The 15,045-nt window shown below is 44.4% G+C and overlaps 1 protein-coding gene across 1 annotated transcript in view; it reads right to left on the bottom strand.

Moving 5' to 3' along the window:
- The window catches only part of adam12a (ADAM metallopeptidase domain 12a), a 71,396-nt gene that overhangs the window by 2,294 nt on the left and 54,057 nt on the right, over nucleotides 1–15,045 (bottom strand). Inside the window, 11 exon segments of the mRNA XM_030078342.1 lie at nucleotides 2–103; nucleotides 2,888–3,160; nucleotides 4,446–4,539; nucleotides 4,775–4,910; nucleotides 5,881–5,989; nucleotides 7,664–7,741; nucleotides 8,493–8,691; nucleotides 9,190–9,298; nucleotides 9,396–9,591; nucleotides 10,008–10,097; nucleotides 11,865–12,042. Coding sequence (XP_029934202.1) covers nucleotides 2–103; nucleotides 2,888–3,160; nucleotides 4,446–4,539; nucleotides 4,775–4,910; nucleotides 5,881–5,989; nucleotides 7,664–7,741; nucleotides 8,493–8,691; nucleotides 9,190–9,298; nucleotides 9,396–9,591; nucleotides 10,008–10,097; nucleotides 11,865–12,042 — 1,564 coding nt within the window.

The following is a 15,045-nucleotide window of genomic DNA, read 5'->3' on the forward strand; positions in this document are numbered from 1 at the left end:
AGTGTGGGCCCTGCATGGCAGAGGGACTTCGAACCAGCCGAGAGCTCCTTCCCAGCGGATCAGCAGGAAGAGGCTTCTGGGGCGGACTGGGCTTCTCCAATTCCTGATAAGGGACAGACACATAGATATTTAAGCGACACTTTATCCAAAATACCCTCAAGAAAAATCTTTCCCCATTTACCCCTGGTGCAACCCATCCATCTTGATAGTGTCTGTGTGATTTGGCGAGGTTTCCAGTCTATGCATGCATTTGTGGAGCGCAAGCCATCAGAAAGACTGCATGTGAAAATCGCAGCAGCAACAGCTTTCTCCAAAAACAATGACACTGATATCTGCCTCAATGCACAGCCCTCAGAGGGGGGAGGTTTTCTGGGAACTATTTCTTGCCAAAGAACTGTTATCTATCCAAATGAGTTTGTACTCCTTCGGGGCAGATAGATACAGTTAGCCAGTGTCTTTTGGCAAGAAATAGTTCCCAATGAAACAAATCACCTAGAAACTATCACAATGGATAGGGTACACTGGGGATAAGTGGGAAAGTAGCTTTTGTTTTATTTGTTTTTTTATTTTATTTTATTTTTGTAATTTGGGTGAACTGTCCCTTTAATAAATAATATTGGGGAAGCACCACCAGGTGGCAGTCAAAGTCAGCCAATCACAGCTCAGGTCTGCTTTTTGTGTCCTCATCCCCTCAGTCATCATGGCAGCAGCCCTGCCCGTATAACTTGGGGTGAGAGGAGCCGTCATGTGGTTCGAATCTTTTCTGTGAGGATGAGGTCATGATAAACGCCTGCTACCTACTCTCCATCTGCTCTTTATTCACCTCCTGCTCTCCTCCAAGGCTGGAGAGAGGCCTCCTCAAACATCTCAGGAAGAAAGGAGCCAAGCAGAAGAGGCTCACGGCTCACCCATTGAACAGGGACTACCTACTTAAAATACCATTCCTTTCGCAATCTCATACTTGAAGCTCGACTGTTTCTTTTACAAACCTCAGTGCTCCGCTGAGAGGCCTTTTATGACATTCATAAAATCATTAACACAGGTTATGTCTCCCCTTTGTGTCCATAATGTCAAGAGCAGTGAGAAGCTGCACTTTTGAAATACTGCTACTAATTCACAGCATTCACTGCCAATACCGTCATGCAAGAGGGAGATTTGAGCTTCATCCAGAAATATCAGAACATGCTAGTAAAAATGAAATGCTGGGAAAAGGAGCATATCTGATATGGGCCGTGATTAACAGGAACAAAACTCGGTGATTCAACAGTAAAAGTTTTAGCATGGTTTTTTGTTCATATTAACTGAGTCCATATCTTACAGGTCCAAGCCTGAATCTGCCTGTTACTAAAGAGCGCCAGTCAGTCAGGTTAAAGACCAGCAGACAAAGCTTCCTTGCCCCCTGCTGAGAGCTTTCCACTGCTAAAAAAAAAAAAAAAAAAAGCTTGCCTTGGTCAGCCTCTCTGGAGCTGCCAAGCACCTGCGAGAGATACTAGCAGTGAGTCCTGCTGCCAACAGGCATCACTTTCAGTTTCACACTTTCACATTAAATAGCAACAGCTGAGAGGTAAAAACCCATTTCCTAAATGCGAAACACTGGCAAGAGCCGCTCTTCACCTGCTGTAAAGGTGCATGAAAAAAACCAGGAGCCTCGGCGCAACTTCCTGGAAGCAGAGCTCTGTTAACCATCTCTGGAAACAACGTTCCAGAGGAAAGCTCACCATGGGACAGAGCATTTTGAGAACAGCAAAATTCAAAGGTTTAATTGTGCGATGCTCCTTGTGTGATGATTATCTTATCCATCATACGCTGTAGCATTTTTATTAGCTCCTGAACAGAATTCTGCGTGAAGAATGATCTTCCATGCCTCTCCTTTGACCCAGCCCATTAATCTGGACCAGAGGAGAACGCCATTAGCTCTTTAGCGCGCTCTTAATTAGCCTGGTATCGTAGTGGGTGGTGCTGACCTCTGCTCCTCAGCCATGTCAGCTTCCCTGCTGTCCCTGGGGCTGACGATGATCCTTGACATAAATTACAGTTAACTCAGGGATAGTTTTGGGGGGGGGGGAGTGGGGATGCTCACTGCTGATCTTAGGCTTCTAATGCAAAGCCTCTTTGTAGGTGTCACTCACATTTGATTCTGTTTTCTCTCCCTCTGGTCATGCACTTTTTGCTTGTTTGCACTTTCTTTCACTCACCTCCTCATTATCTCACTCCCCTGTCTCTTTCTTTCTCTCTCTCCCTTTCTTCTTCCCCTCAATTTCTCATTCCCTCTCTCTCATTCTTTTTGCGCCCCTCCCTTGTCCATGGGGGACAAGTCAAACCGGATTAAAGGCAAATAAGAGCTTTGGAGAATCACTGAGTTAGTGGGATTAATCACCAAGAACCCCTGGCTTTCACCTCGCCTCAACTTTGACAACCTCCAACACCGTCACTGAACTCTCCGGAATACCACTAGGCACGAAGTTTTACCGCCCTGTGATATTGAATTGGCTTACAGATGCCAATAGGTGTTTCATCTTCTCCACGCTCCCCTTCACAAGGCTGGCTCCACTCTCATTATTTATGCGGTCGGTTCATATTATAGGATTGAAGTCTCAGTCGGATGACGCTAGCTCCTGGGTTAACCTCGCCATTTTATGAGACTGTGCGTAACTGTCAACACGCATATACTTTTATTGGACACAAAAGAACCATGAAAACGGTCCACATCACAAGACCAATCTGAAGGTGCAGTGAACAACATCAATTCCCTCTTTAGGTATTATAGGCTCTAGTAGTCAGTAAAAGGCTCCCTGGACCCACCAGAGAAATTACAGTGACTAACAGCACCGAGTGAAATGTTTCCACCTCTGTAAATGGAGGTGTAGCGAAAAGGGGACTCACTCACCATGACCATCCTGCAGGAGTTATGGCGCGGCGCACTGCGGAACGATGCCCCCCTAGGTGGAATGTGGATGTGAGGCGGAGGGGCTCGGTGGGGCGGAGGGGCTGGGGGTCTGGGCTGCACAGGGCCCAGTCCAGGCACAGGAGAGAGGGACAAGGTGAGAGACAGAGGGACTGGGTGGCTAAGGTGAACTGGAGGGCACTGGGGCAGTCTGCGCAGGCTGTGGGAGGGGTAGGGGGCCTGTGGAAGAGCAGCCTCTGGCCCTCGGTGAGGAGGCTGTGGAAAGATGAGAGATGGAGAAAGAAGAGTCGGAAAAAAGTTTAAAAAAAAGGTCTGTCTGCTTCCCATCAGAAGCAGTCATGTTAACCTCCTTCTCTTCTCCACCCCTTCGCCTTTCTTCCTGAGGCTGTCAAAGGTGCATAAATCAAATGCTCCCACTGGCCTGCTCACTATTCCCCAGGTCCTCCTCAGGTAACCTATCAAAGGGAAAGACAAAGACTGTGCCATGAGCACCCGTCTGGCCTCAGCCAAAGGCCAGGCGCACAAAGCTGCAGACCCCACACACACTCTCATTTAGACAGATCAGACACCATAGAAAAGGGCCAAAATATGAGTCTGCCCGTTATTTAGTCCTGGCCAGATGTGCACAGCTCAGACACACATGCAACAACGCATGCAAATACACGCAGACACGCATACACACACACACACACACACACACACTCGTGCGCCGGTTTAACACAGCTCCTGACAACTGGAAAATGACCTCACCTGCACTCTGCTTACATCAAACAGCCTTACATCCTTTCTCTTCTTACCGTTGAGCCTAAATGAAAACCACATGCTACAGACTCGGTAACTGAAAACACCAATCTCCAGTAATGTGCAACAGCTTGCCTGTGTGCGTGTGCCAGCCTGCGGCACAAATGTCAATTCTAACACGGCTTCTCCTATTACTGCAGCCCTAACTCAATCGATCACAGGTCAGTTCCTATTACAGAGAATGTCAGGACAATAACAGAGTAGTTAAGGCGTACAATGCAGACATACTATTCATTACAGTAAGAAGTTGCTCTGTTTTGCAATTATCAGCACCGGGATGAATTTATAGCGCCGACAGCCATCCCCATGTGAGACGTGTGCAGAGGAATCAATTCTTCTCCGTGTGTCAGGAACACCACATAGCCTCCATTATCAGCGCCTCCTCCGCATGTCCACATAGTGAGGGATAATTTAATTGGGTTTGAATGAGCTGCCGTTTATGTGAAAACAAGATGTCACTCCCGTAGAAAATGATTTGTGCTACTGAGACAGCTGCAGCATTCCAGGAAGGATGTTAGAGGAAGGATCATCTGCCGGCGATCCTTTATATGTGGGTGTGGGATATTGTATAAATGGTTTTGTGTTTGGACTGTGTGTACAGCACATTGATATTTCTGTGTTTTTTTTTTTCTTTTCTTTTTTCACAGTTGTACATGAGTGCCCGTACTCTCACGTGCACATTTGTTTGTCTACGTGCTTGTGTATGTGTCTGTGGAGTAGAGAGGTGTAGACAATTAACCTTGAAGATGCTGGCACTGTGGGGCTGAGAGGTTGTGTTCACAGACTGGGACTGGTTAGGGCTGGACGGTCTGCTCGTCCCAGAATTCACCGACCTAAAACACAACAGTTTATAGTTCTCAAATTACACATTGCACTACACTCATCCAAGTTCAAAAACACTTCTAAGATATATTTCAAATTATGCAACCAAAAATGAACTGCTGACTGTAACTGGGATTTAGATGTGGAAACATTTGTAGAAATCCAACATCCATTCCGCATTAATTACATTTTGAATGATACAGTTTATGATTTCTATGAAACCTAACAGATGTTCTGTGAAAGCACCTGAGTTTCTCGATGGGGTTCTTTTTATTGGTGAAGAGCAGGCCCAGCAGAGTCTTCCTCTTGATGCAGATGATCAGACCAGCTCCGAGCAGAGTGAGGAGAGCCACCAGGATCCCCACCGCCAGATTCCTACTGTCTGCTCAGAAATGACAATAACAAACGAAAAAGAAAACAAAAAAGAAAACTACTGAGCATTGGTTTTCTTATGGGGCTAAACATGACACAGGCCCAAACAAATGTGTGGACATTCCTATAGTTTTTTCTTACATTTTTTGGTGTGTGGGCATTTTTGTTTAATCTTTCTGCCATTTTCTACCGTAAAAATGTCTTTAGTGTATATGAGCACATATTTAAAGGACTATACTGACGATTTTGAATGTTTGGCCTGTTCACTATAATTTACACACATTTCAGATTGTAACAAACTATTTTGCAAATCATGTGGAGGTACTGAAGATCTCACAACATATAATCAAAATCACTCGCTTTTTAAATTTGAGTGAATTTTTGGTTGAAAAACCCATTTTATAATGGTCTGCTTCTGCAGTTAACAAAGTCATTGCTGTTCATAAACTACATTACTGATAACTGGCTGTGTGGAGCAAACATTTCCCCAAGGACTATTTTCCAGCGGACTGATACTGTCACTCAGCCCAATTTCAAGTCATCAAAATACACTAGTGCTGCTGTTTTTATGAAAACCAGTGTGGACGACTGAATTATGGTGATGGACTGCTAGTGTGAAGGAAAAACTGAAGTCTCTGAAAGTTAATTTTCACATCGCAGTGGAATAAATGGAAACCAACGGCTGGATAGAGGATGGAAAAAATTATATTGGAGTTCTAAAATACAGCTGCTTGCTTTAGGAAAAATGGAAACATGAAGTGTATGCATTTTGTAGATATTAGGCTAAACATGCAAAATCACAAGTAACGTCCTCTGAGATTCCATTTATGCCTGAGCATGAGTAAGTTATACATTATGATAAGAGTACTGCTGAAATGCTCACATATGCCATGACCAATCATAAAATCCATGTGTATAACGTAATACTAACAACCTGGAATATATTATGCACTGGATGTACTTGTGAGTGTCATGTTTACCTGCTAATCTCATGGGACCGCTGTCCACACTCCCTCCAAAACCCGCCTTATCACAGAATGGGGGCGCCCAGTGGGCCTCGCAGTGACAGTTTTTGTTGTTGTTGCACACCTGCGTTATGCAATAGGACAGAACAATGAGTTAGGAGAGCCATTAACTTGCAATTGTCAGGCCAGGAGGTTCGGTTCTGATGCCTAACACGCCGCACCCCATAAATACCAGGCTCATATAGTTAACGGGTGACAAAAGTGAGAAATGTTTATGAGATTGGCTGCAGACTTGAGTGACGCAACAGCTAACAGATACAGATGTCTGAACATTCACCATGTGCTGCGCAACGTAAAGTCAGCCTCCGCTATTTCAAACACCGCGTCCACATGGCATATAAACCCAAGCAGGCCTTTTTCTTCACCTCACTTTTTTATCCCCCTAACCCACCCCCCTCCGTCTCTCTCTCTCTCTCTCTCTTCCTGTCCTGCAGAGGGAAGGAATGGTAAAGTCTAAGAGGATTCCCTTGCAGGATAATAGGGAGCAGGTGTGGGACGATTTGAAAGGAAACATCTTGATCTGATCTGTGCAGGGATGACCTGTCTGCTATTGGGGCAACATCTTTTTACATCTGTGAGTAAAACAGTTCTTAAAGCTACATGGAGAGATAAGTCTTTAGTTAAGCTAGAAAAAAATATGACTGCACAATGACTGAATATGTGTCATTTTAAAAGATGGTAAAAAATGATACCCTACTAAGATGAGTTTGATGATGGAAAAATTTTATCAGCGAGAATCAAAGGGCAGTAATACAAAGCCACATATTTCATCTCAATCGGGACCACCCCAAGAAATTTGATGGGTGACATTTAAGAAGTGAAAAAATAAAAATCCAATATCCAAGCTTCCCAGCTCAAAGTCAGCCTGCGTGTCACCGCTCCAAGCGCGTGGCCAAATAAAACCTAGCCTTCACATTTCAGTACAGTTTTTGGGACAAGGACGACTGCCTGAGAGTCAAACTATGATGAATGGCACTTAAAGCTGAACATAAATGAAGCCATTATATCTAATTGATTGAACCTTTCAGCAGCCAGAATGATTGATGGCCACGCATGGTAATGGCTACCTACCCACTGTGTATTGGGCATTTTGAGCAAATAATGGCCTAACAAACCTCTGAGTAGGAGATATAGGGTATTAAACAAATAAGTAAACTGAGTAGGGACTGTTCTCAGCTAGGCAACTAGTGGATATCAAATCACTGATTCTTGGGAATTTGGATAAATCATGTCCCACTAAGAAAAATGCTATTTCTGTTGGAAATTTACAACATTTTAATGAATAAAAAGAATCAAGGGCATAATCAGGGGGTCCTTTGCACATTTGTAAGGTTCTTTTATAGGTTTATTTTTAATTTTTATGAATTTAATGATTATATGTTGGCCCATGGCCTACAAAACTCTTTAATACAAAAATATGTTTTTCAAATAAAAAAAAAACATTACGGTGACGGTGTTGACAAAAACAAAGTAGCCTAATAACTGGAAAAACCTATTTTATGAAAAAAATGCAAAATGAGAAGGTTGCACCGGTACATTGCTGAACAGCCAAGACCTTGGCCTATAATGATATACCTTCAGATTTTGTAATTTAACTCACTTTTTTTTTTTTTTTCAAAATTAAAACCTGTTTTATCCAAATTCCCAAGAATCAGTGAAATAAATTTCATATGCTAGATACTGCCGAACAACATCAAATTGTAAATGACCACCTTAAATTGGGTGGTGTTGTACTCACCCCTCGACCACTGCATTTGGCGGAACACTCATGTACACCAAACACACTGACATTCTGGCATTTGCGATTCAGACACATCTAAAGCAGACATGAGACATGAAAAAATGACAGTGTGAGTTTGCACAGCATTTCAGCAAACACCCAAGCCCTTTAATCTGGTGAAGAGACTAGCTGATCCCGTTCGGCTATTTCTGTTAATGAAACACTGACAGACTGCTCCGGCTATAAAACAGCTTAGCATGAAATATTATACGTTAACACTGGGGTTCTCAGAGCATATTTAAAGCCGCCATTTAAAAGTTGTTTGGTGTGGATTTTGGGTTCCTTCAAGGCACCCCACCCAAATATATCTGAGCTGGATGTGAAGATGGGCTTGGCAGGAGCGGGCAAGGAGAGCAATGCCAGAGTTTCTGACAGATGAGGGCAGCGGCTGGATTCTGCTTAAGGGTGGAGGCTTACAGAGGAGTGAATCAGACTAAATAGATTTAACTGGATCAAAGCAGTGAGTGGATGTTGTATTGATGACCACTGCAACATGTCAAATGGCCCGAGTAATGCCAAGTCCACTTAGCATGTGTGGGATATTTAACGTGTATTTCCTTCGACTGACACACCAAGGAGCCTGTCCGTGCCTGGACTGACGTGCAGACACACCCTATAGAACCTCTTAGAGCGTCTTAGTCACAGCTGATGTCATTCCACACCACTTTTTCCATGGATATCGCCCAGGGTTTTGGGCAAAGCAGATGCAATTCCTCAGTAATCTCAGACATAGCTATTTGACAGTTGCATGTGTATCAAATAAAACATGGTAGAACTTCGCTCTCACCATCCCGTCTCCACACTTGGTACCCGTCAGGACAAGGCCGGGGTCAGGCATATCATCCCCGAGGTAGACATGGGTCCCTCGGCAAAGGATCCGCCCTCCCTCCTGCAGGGGGATGTTTGTTTCTATAGAAACGGCGTTGGTGCCGATTACAGGGCGGTTGGCTCCTCCTTGACACTGAATTTTGCCACACTTAGCGTCTCTGTAAACACAGCGGCACACAGCAGAGCGAGAGCAGCAGCAACAGCCTGTTAACAGCTTAATACCTCGCTGTTTTCTCAAATTTATGTGTAAATGCAATTATTTTCCCTCTGACTCTGGCACTCCAATAAGTGAAATTGGAAAACACGCAGCTTGTTTGTGTTCTTTTCAGACCAAAAACTGAGAGAGATTTTGCAAGCTGCGGCATTATGCCAAGCGACTCTGTAACCTTCGCTGCAGTGTGAAAGACATTTAATTACATCCAATCCCGCTCTCTGCCATTAGAGAAATTATGTCAATTAAGGCGCTCAATAATGCCCCTGCCAAAGATAATGACAGCCTCGACGCAGCATGAAAATAACTCATTGAAATGACACTCTATAAATTCTATGGATTTCTTAAAAATAAAGAATCCTTTCTACATTGATTCATTCGTTTCTATGCGTCTCACCCACATGTTGGTAAGGGTTGTGTAGTAAAGGGGAACACCAGGTCTCACCCTGCTTCACATTTGGCAAAGGAGCCTTTAGAGTCCTTGCCACAGTTGCCATAGGGGTCTCCCGCTGAATTGACCCTTTCAAAGCAGATGCCCGGGGCTGGCTTGGCACCTAGAGCACACATTGCAATGCATGACCGGGAGGCTGCTGACTGTGGATACTGAAATTTCAGTGCATCATGTAAACCAGCAGGGGGCCCTCCACTTACCTTGGCCCCACAGTGTGATGCACTGCTGCTCATGGGTCTGGCATATGCCGTTGTAGCAGTAGCCATCCACATTGTGACAGGCGTGGCCGTCGTGCAGGTAGACGTTGGCAGGGCAGTGAGGGTTGGTGCCAGTGCAGAACTCTGGCAGGTCACAGGAGTTACTGGACTCACGGCATGGGGTGCCCGCTGGCTTCAGCTATGCTCAGATATAAACACCAAGCAGCAGACATTATGACACAGAAAGTGTGAAGTTTTGGCAAATATATTGCAAGCAAAACAGATCTAAATGAAGACATCCAGCAGATATACTATGCTATAATACAGGCTTCTATTGCATTTCGATTTTGTCATTATTCATTAATTTATATCTATATTGCTTATATTACATTACACTATTTAACAAATACATAATAATATACACATATATAATATGTATAATACATAATACACATTCATATAACATTACATGTTTATTTTACATTTATATTGCATGCTTTTATTACTTATTTGTATATTCTTGCAGTAAAGGGAGGGAGCACAGCAGGAAAACGTTTCACTGCCACTGACGGGACACTGTGTGTGTGACGAAAGCAACTTGAACTGATATCCTACCTGGCAGTCCTGGCAGCACTGTCCATGGGCACAGACAGCGTCTCCCTTCAGAGTGCATGTAGTTGCATTACAGCAGGGATTCAGACACTCCTTCAGAGGAGAAAGAAAGCAAAACAAACAAAGAGCAGGTCAGTACAGGCAAATGGAGGTAAAGAAAGAGAAAGGAAATGTAACTCAGGACAAAGAGATCATATTTCACCTAGGAACAAATGCACAGAGGCAGCGCTGGTACGGCCATGTCCCATACCAGCTAGAAGCCCTGGCATAGGTCAGGAAACAGCAGTTCCTATCTCTCGAAAAACAACAACCTCGCCATCTAATGAAACCTATAAACTCATTCAATTCAAACTCCTGGGAACACAAGCTGGAGGCAGCAAAGAGACAGAGAGAGAGAAGTCCCAAACATCAGGGTAACAAATACTCTCTCACCATGGAGGCCCATCTGTTTCATGTTAGTCTTTATCACAAGCCATGCATCGCCCCAATCAGCAAGTCTCTACCTCCTCACATGGAAGGAAATGGAGGGATACTGTGTAACATCGGAGTGTGGTTTTTAAAAGACAGTGTGTGTGTGTGTGTGTGTGTGTGTGTGTACAGTAAGTGTCCTAGTGTGGGTATACAAGTGTGTATCATGTGATTGCAAACCTATGATCTCATATAGAGGCAGGAGGACTGGAACCCCTGGGGTTGCCATTAAGCCTTGGTCTGAACACAGAGTACAGTGCAGTGCAGTAGGAGTTAGGAAGAAGCAGATGGATGGAGCTGGCGGGGGACACAGCTGACATGATGGACCTTCTAGAGCTTGTTGCAGCCTGAAAACCATTAAGGGCCGTTCCCATGGTCCCCGGGGCCAAGGGGGGACGGAGGAGTCATACTGAAAAGAGGGAGCCTGTGATTGTGAGGAAAAGGACACAGGGTTTTTAATGAGGCTCTTTAATGGTGGAGAGAGGTGCTGTCTGAGCACTCTGATCTAGCCTGGGTTGGCTTGACTAGGCGCAGCTCTGTGAAGAGCTTTATTAGTGCTGCTGGCTCAGGCCTGCAGGGCTTATGGCAGGTCTTTGTTTGGGAGGACGGGGCCACTTTCAACCTGACCCTGGGCAAAGCTCGTGCACGTCTACAGGCACACACAAGAGGCGCAGGAGAGGTGTAACCGGAGCAAAACAAATCGTGAAAGACAAAACAAGGCATTCTTCTCCTGAACGAGACACATTACGTAACTGAAACTTTCCCTCCAAATCATAATAGATGTCCCCTTCATATTTCATAATTCTGTTATTGTCGTCTTGCCTTTGCTGATTGTCAGTTGAATCATGATAAACTGGCTTATCATCTTGCAGTCTGAGATGTTTTGGAATGTGTGCCACCATTACATATGTGCATGCCAATGCACACTCATTTGAATAATTCACTAGTTGACAGCGTGAAGCTGTCAGCGATGTTTCCTCTCAGTGAATTGTATCATGATCAGACACCTCTCCTCCCAAACACCTCGGCACTGCACAGACTTTGAATAAATTCACACTCGTATCTCTAAGCCCCTTTTCTGAGGACTATGTTTGCATTATGAGAGCTCTGTGCTGTACCTTCTGCAACCCAGATGAACTATTTGTGTTTGCATTGGGAAATATTGGTTTATGCCGTGTTCCTGTCAGCAAAGTTACAGAAAACCTCACTAAGGTTTTGTGTTTATTTCATTTCTCAGATTCGGGCAACATGCTCAACGATGATTTATGAATGGAACAAAAAGCTCAGGAAACACATTGCAAGTTAGCAGAGGGGACAGGAAATCAAGATGAAGAGCTGTAGGAGGTCTGGAGGTAATAACAGCATGTTAACAATAACCTATAGCGCTCTTACCTCTAGTTCTCCACAGTCACACTCCTCTCCCTCCTCCACGTAGCCGTTGCCACATTTCTGCCCGCCATAGAGCACCTTGACCTCTGGCATGTTGAACAGACACATGCCGACACCCTTCTCAAAGCTGGCGGTCAGGTCCTTCTTGCTGCAGCTACTGAATACCGTGGGGAACGGATATCTGTGAAAGATAGAGATTTCATGAGTGACAGTGACAGATTAACTGAAAAGAGAGAGCCGAGAGAGAGAGAGAGAGAGAGAGAGGGAGAGGAGAGCAAGACGATTGAGATCACCCACAAGAGGCCTCTTCAGTCTGATGTAATCAGTGCTAATTGCTGCTAATCACAAAATCAATTTACCACTAGAGCTCAGTAACCTCTCCAAATGAGCTCTATCAGCATGTGAACAGCACAGGGCCCCGGTGACATTTCCCTCCTAGGAGAGAGGGAGATCTGATAAGGCATATTTTATGAGACAGGGGACCATAAAAACTCAAACCAAAAATCTCTTCCTTCTCAAGACTTGCAACACCCATAAATTTGGGAGAAAGGGGATGGTGTGTTTTTAATATTGTTTTTGGAGCGGACGGAGAGGGTGGTCTGCTCCACAGGGAGAGCACACAGCCCAGGGCTCTGTGTGCCAAAAGCTTTGTTACAGACCTCATGTCGTTTTATTGAACTTTTCTGTGATAATATAGTGTGTTGGATGACAGTGCATATGCCTGAGGTGTGTGTCGTGTATCTGTGTGTGTGTGTCTGTGTGTGTGTGTGTGTGTGTGTGTGTGTGTGTGTATGCATACATTTGCATGCACAGACAGGAATGTATCGCTCTGTTGAGCTCTGCACTGAAAGAAAATCTACATCTTAAGAAGTCACTTAATCTCATATTCAGTGCTAAAATCTTTGTCAAAACAAGTGAAAAAATCTGCCAGTGGGATGAGATAATCCCATTTGTTTCCAATGCAATTTCACTTGGTTCAGGAATTTTTCTGGGAACAAGTATAAATATGTCGAAACAAGGCAGAATAAGGCAGCCCACTAGGATCAAGAAAGTCAAGTTCAAGAAAATTCAGGAAACTGTGGGAAAGGTGGGATTGTCTCATACCACTGGCATTTTTGTTTTTACTTGTTTCAAGATAAACAAGATTTTAACACTGAATTTGAGACTGAATGATGACGATGATGATGTTAAGGAAGAGATGTATTGCAGTGCAGGCAGGGAAGGGCTGTATGCATTTTTCAGCGTCTCCTTCCACATCATAAAATTCATCACGAGAGGGCCAGTGCGGGTGAATGTGTACACACGCATGCTCGTATGTGCACTGATGTTTGCACAATGAGATGTGCATGAGGGAAGGAGTGGGAGGTCCAGGTCAGCTTGGATGTCCAAATGTTTCATTCAACAGGGTTCGCTGAGGGACGATGTGACGACTTTTCGAAAAGTGCGTGGGGAGTCATGCCGTCCCAATTATACCCTTCTGTCTGTGCCTCATCTATTATCTCCCTCCACCTCTGTCACCTCTGCCATCCACTCACCCATCTGGACATATGAGTTCAAATGGTTGGTTGGACTCCCTTTGTGTGGGTCAGTGTGACTTTTCCTGTCACAACAGCGAGCGTGCTGGCTCTGCTGAACTGGGGATAATAAACAGAGCGAGCATGCTCCCTGTAACAGCAGCAGCAACCCACCCGACAGCTGGATGTCAGGGGATGTAGACACAGTCAAACCGCATGCCTGACTGACTTGCTCATGATGACCCACACGCACGCACGGACACACACACACACACACATTTACAGATATGAATTTTTATGATATGCTGACACGATGTTTAAAAGTTATTTACAATTCAAGGGAACAAAATGTACACATATGCAAGCTGCACAGTAAATCAAAAGATTCTATATATATCTAGGACACCTTTATATATATATGGGTATGACTGAATGACTGTAACGGAAACTGCATAAAACATATGACAGCCAGTTAGTTTCTAAATGATATCTGGTCTTGAAAATGACAGCCAACATGTCATGGACACACCTCAGGTTTTTAATATCTTCCAATGTTTCATCTTTCAAACCTCACATTTCAGAACAGGAGCTGGTATAATACAAGGGCCTCGGCGATTCAAAAACATATTGTCCTGCAAAAATCACATAACAATCTTTGACAGTCCTGTTAATGCAGGCCATTGAGGTGTTCATTGGGGTTAAAAGGTGATGAAGGTTTCAGTCTCTCTCCAGCAGTAAGGACAAAATCCCAGGAACCTTGGTTCCATAGAAATGTAAGCTGTACAACAAGCGCTTTCCCTCCTCTTTTGTAAATTTCACTTTTTGAGAAGGACAGTGTAGCTCAATGCCGACAACTCCTTCAAAATGTGCCTATTCTCTGATCGGGTTTCACATCTAATATGCCAGTAAATATGTAATGACATTGTATGAGTGTTTTGACATGACCTCATTTTTCAGCCTGCCTTTGATTTCCATGATGCGTGGGGGCGGCTTACATCATCTCCCACTGCTGACCCCCCTCCAACCCCGCAGCCCTACCCTCTACTTACAAATGTCAATATTATTTTACCAGAGGTTGTGTTAGGTGAAAAGTGGTACCTCGAAGCAGATCTCTAGATACTCTGGATTAAAGTGAAAGATCAGAGTGGATTTGTAATGAAGTGAAATGGTGAAAGGAAGGGGCAATAAGGAAAGGCTGTAATAACAGCCATGATTGCATCCCTGTTCCCCCTCTGCGGTTCCTCTTAGCACCTCATGGGGTCCTGCTATGATGAACAGCTGTCAAGGCGGCTGTTCAACAGGCAGGCCACTTCCTTAGCAACTGCTGTTGTTGATTTCCTCTTTGCCCCCCAAGTCCGACCCCAAGTTGCTTGCTGAATTTGGACAGCCTGCTCTGTTTTGGCCATTTGATTTCCATAAACTCAATCTTCTGCTTTGGTTACCAGACGATGCAATGGATGAGAAATGCTCACAGCCCCCCATTTTTATTTACTCCAAGATGCATGTGTGTCTCAGGATCCAGCTGTTCTTTATGAGAGGCAATGCAGAAATAATTAGGCTATGCTGCAACAGTCTAAGAACGGGGAGGAGGGATGGGGGGGTAATGATTGTGAAAACACAGAGGCACCAATGAATTACAGTGGATGGCATTTAACAGCTGCAGTCCCCAG

The sequence above is a fragment of the Myripristis murdjan genome, chromosome 19 (assembly GCF_902150065.1).
Source record: "Myripristis murdjan chromosome 19, fMyrMur1.1, whole genome shotgun sequence".
Taxonomy (NCBI): domain Eukaryota; kingdom Metazoa; phylum Chordata; class Actinopteri; order Holocentriformes; family Holocentridae; genus Myripristis; species Myripristis murdjan.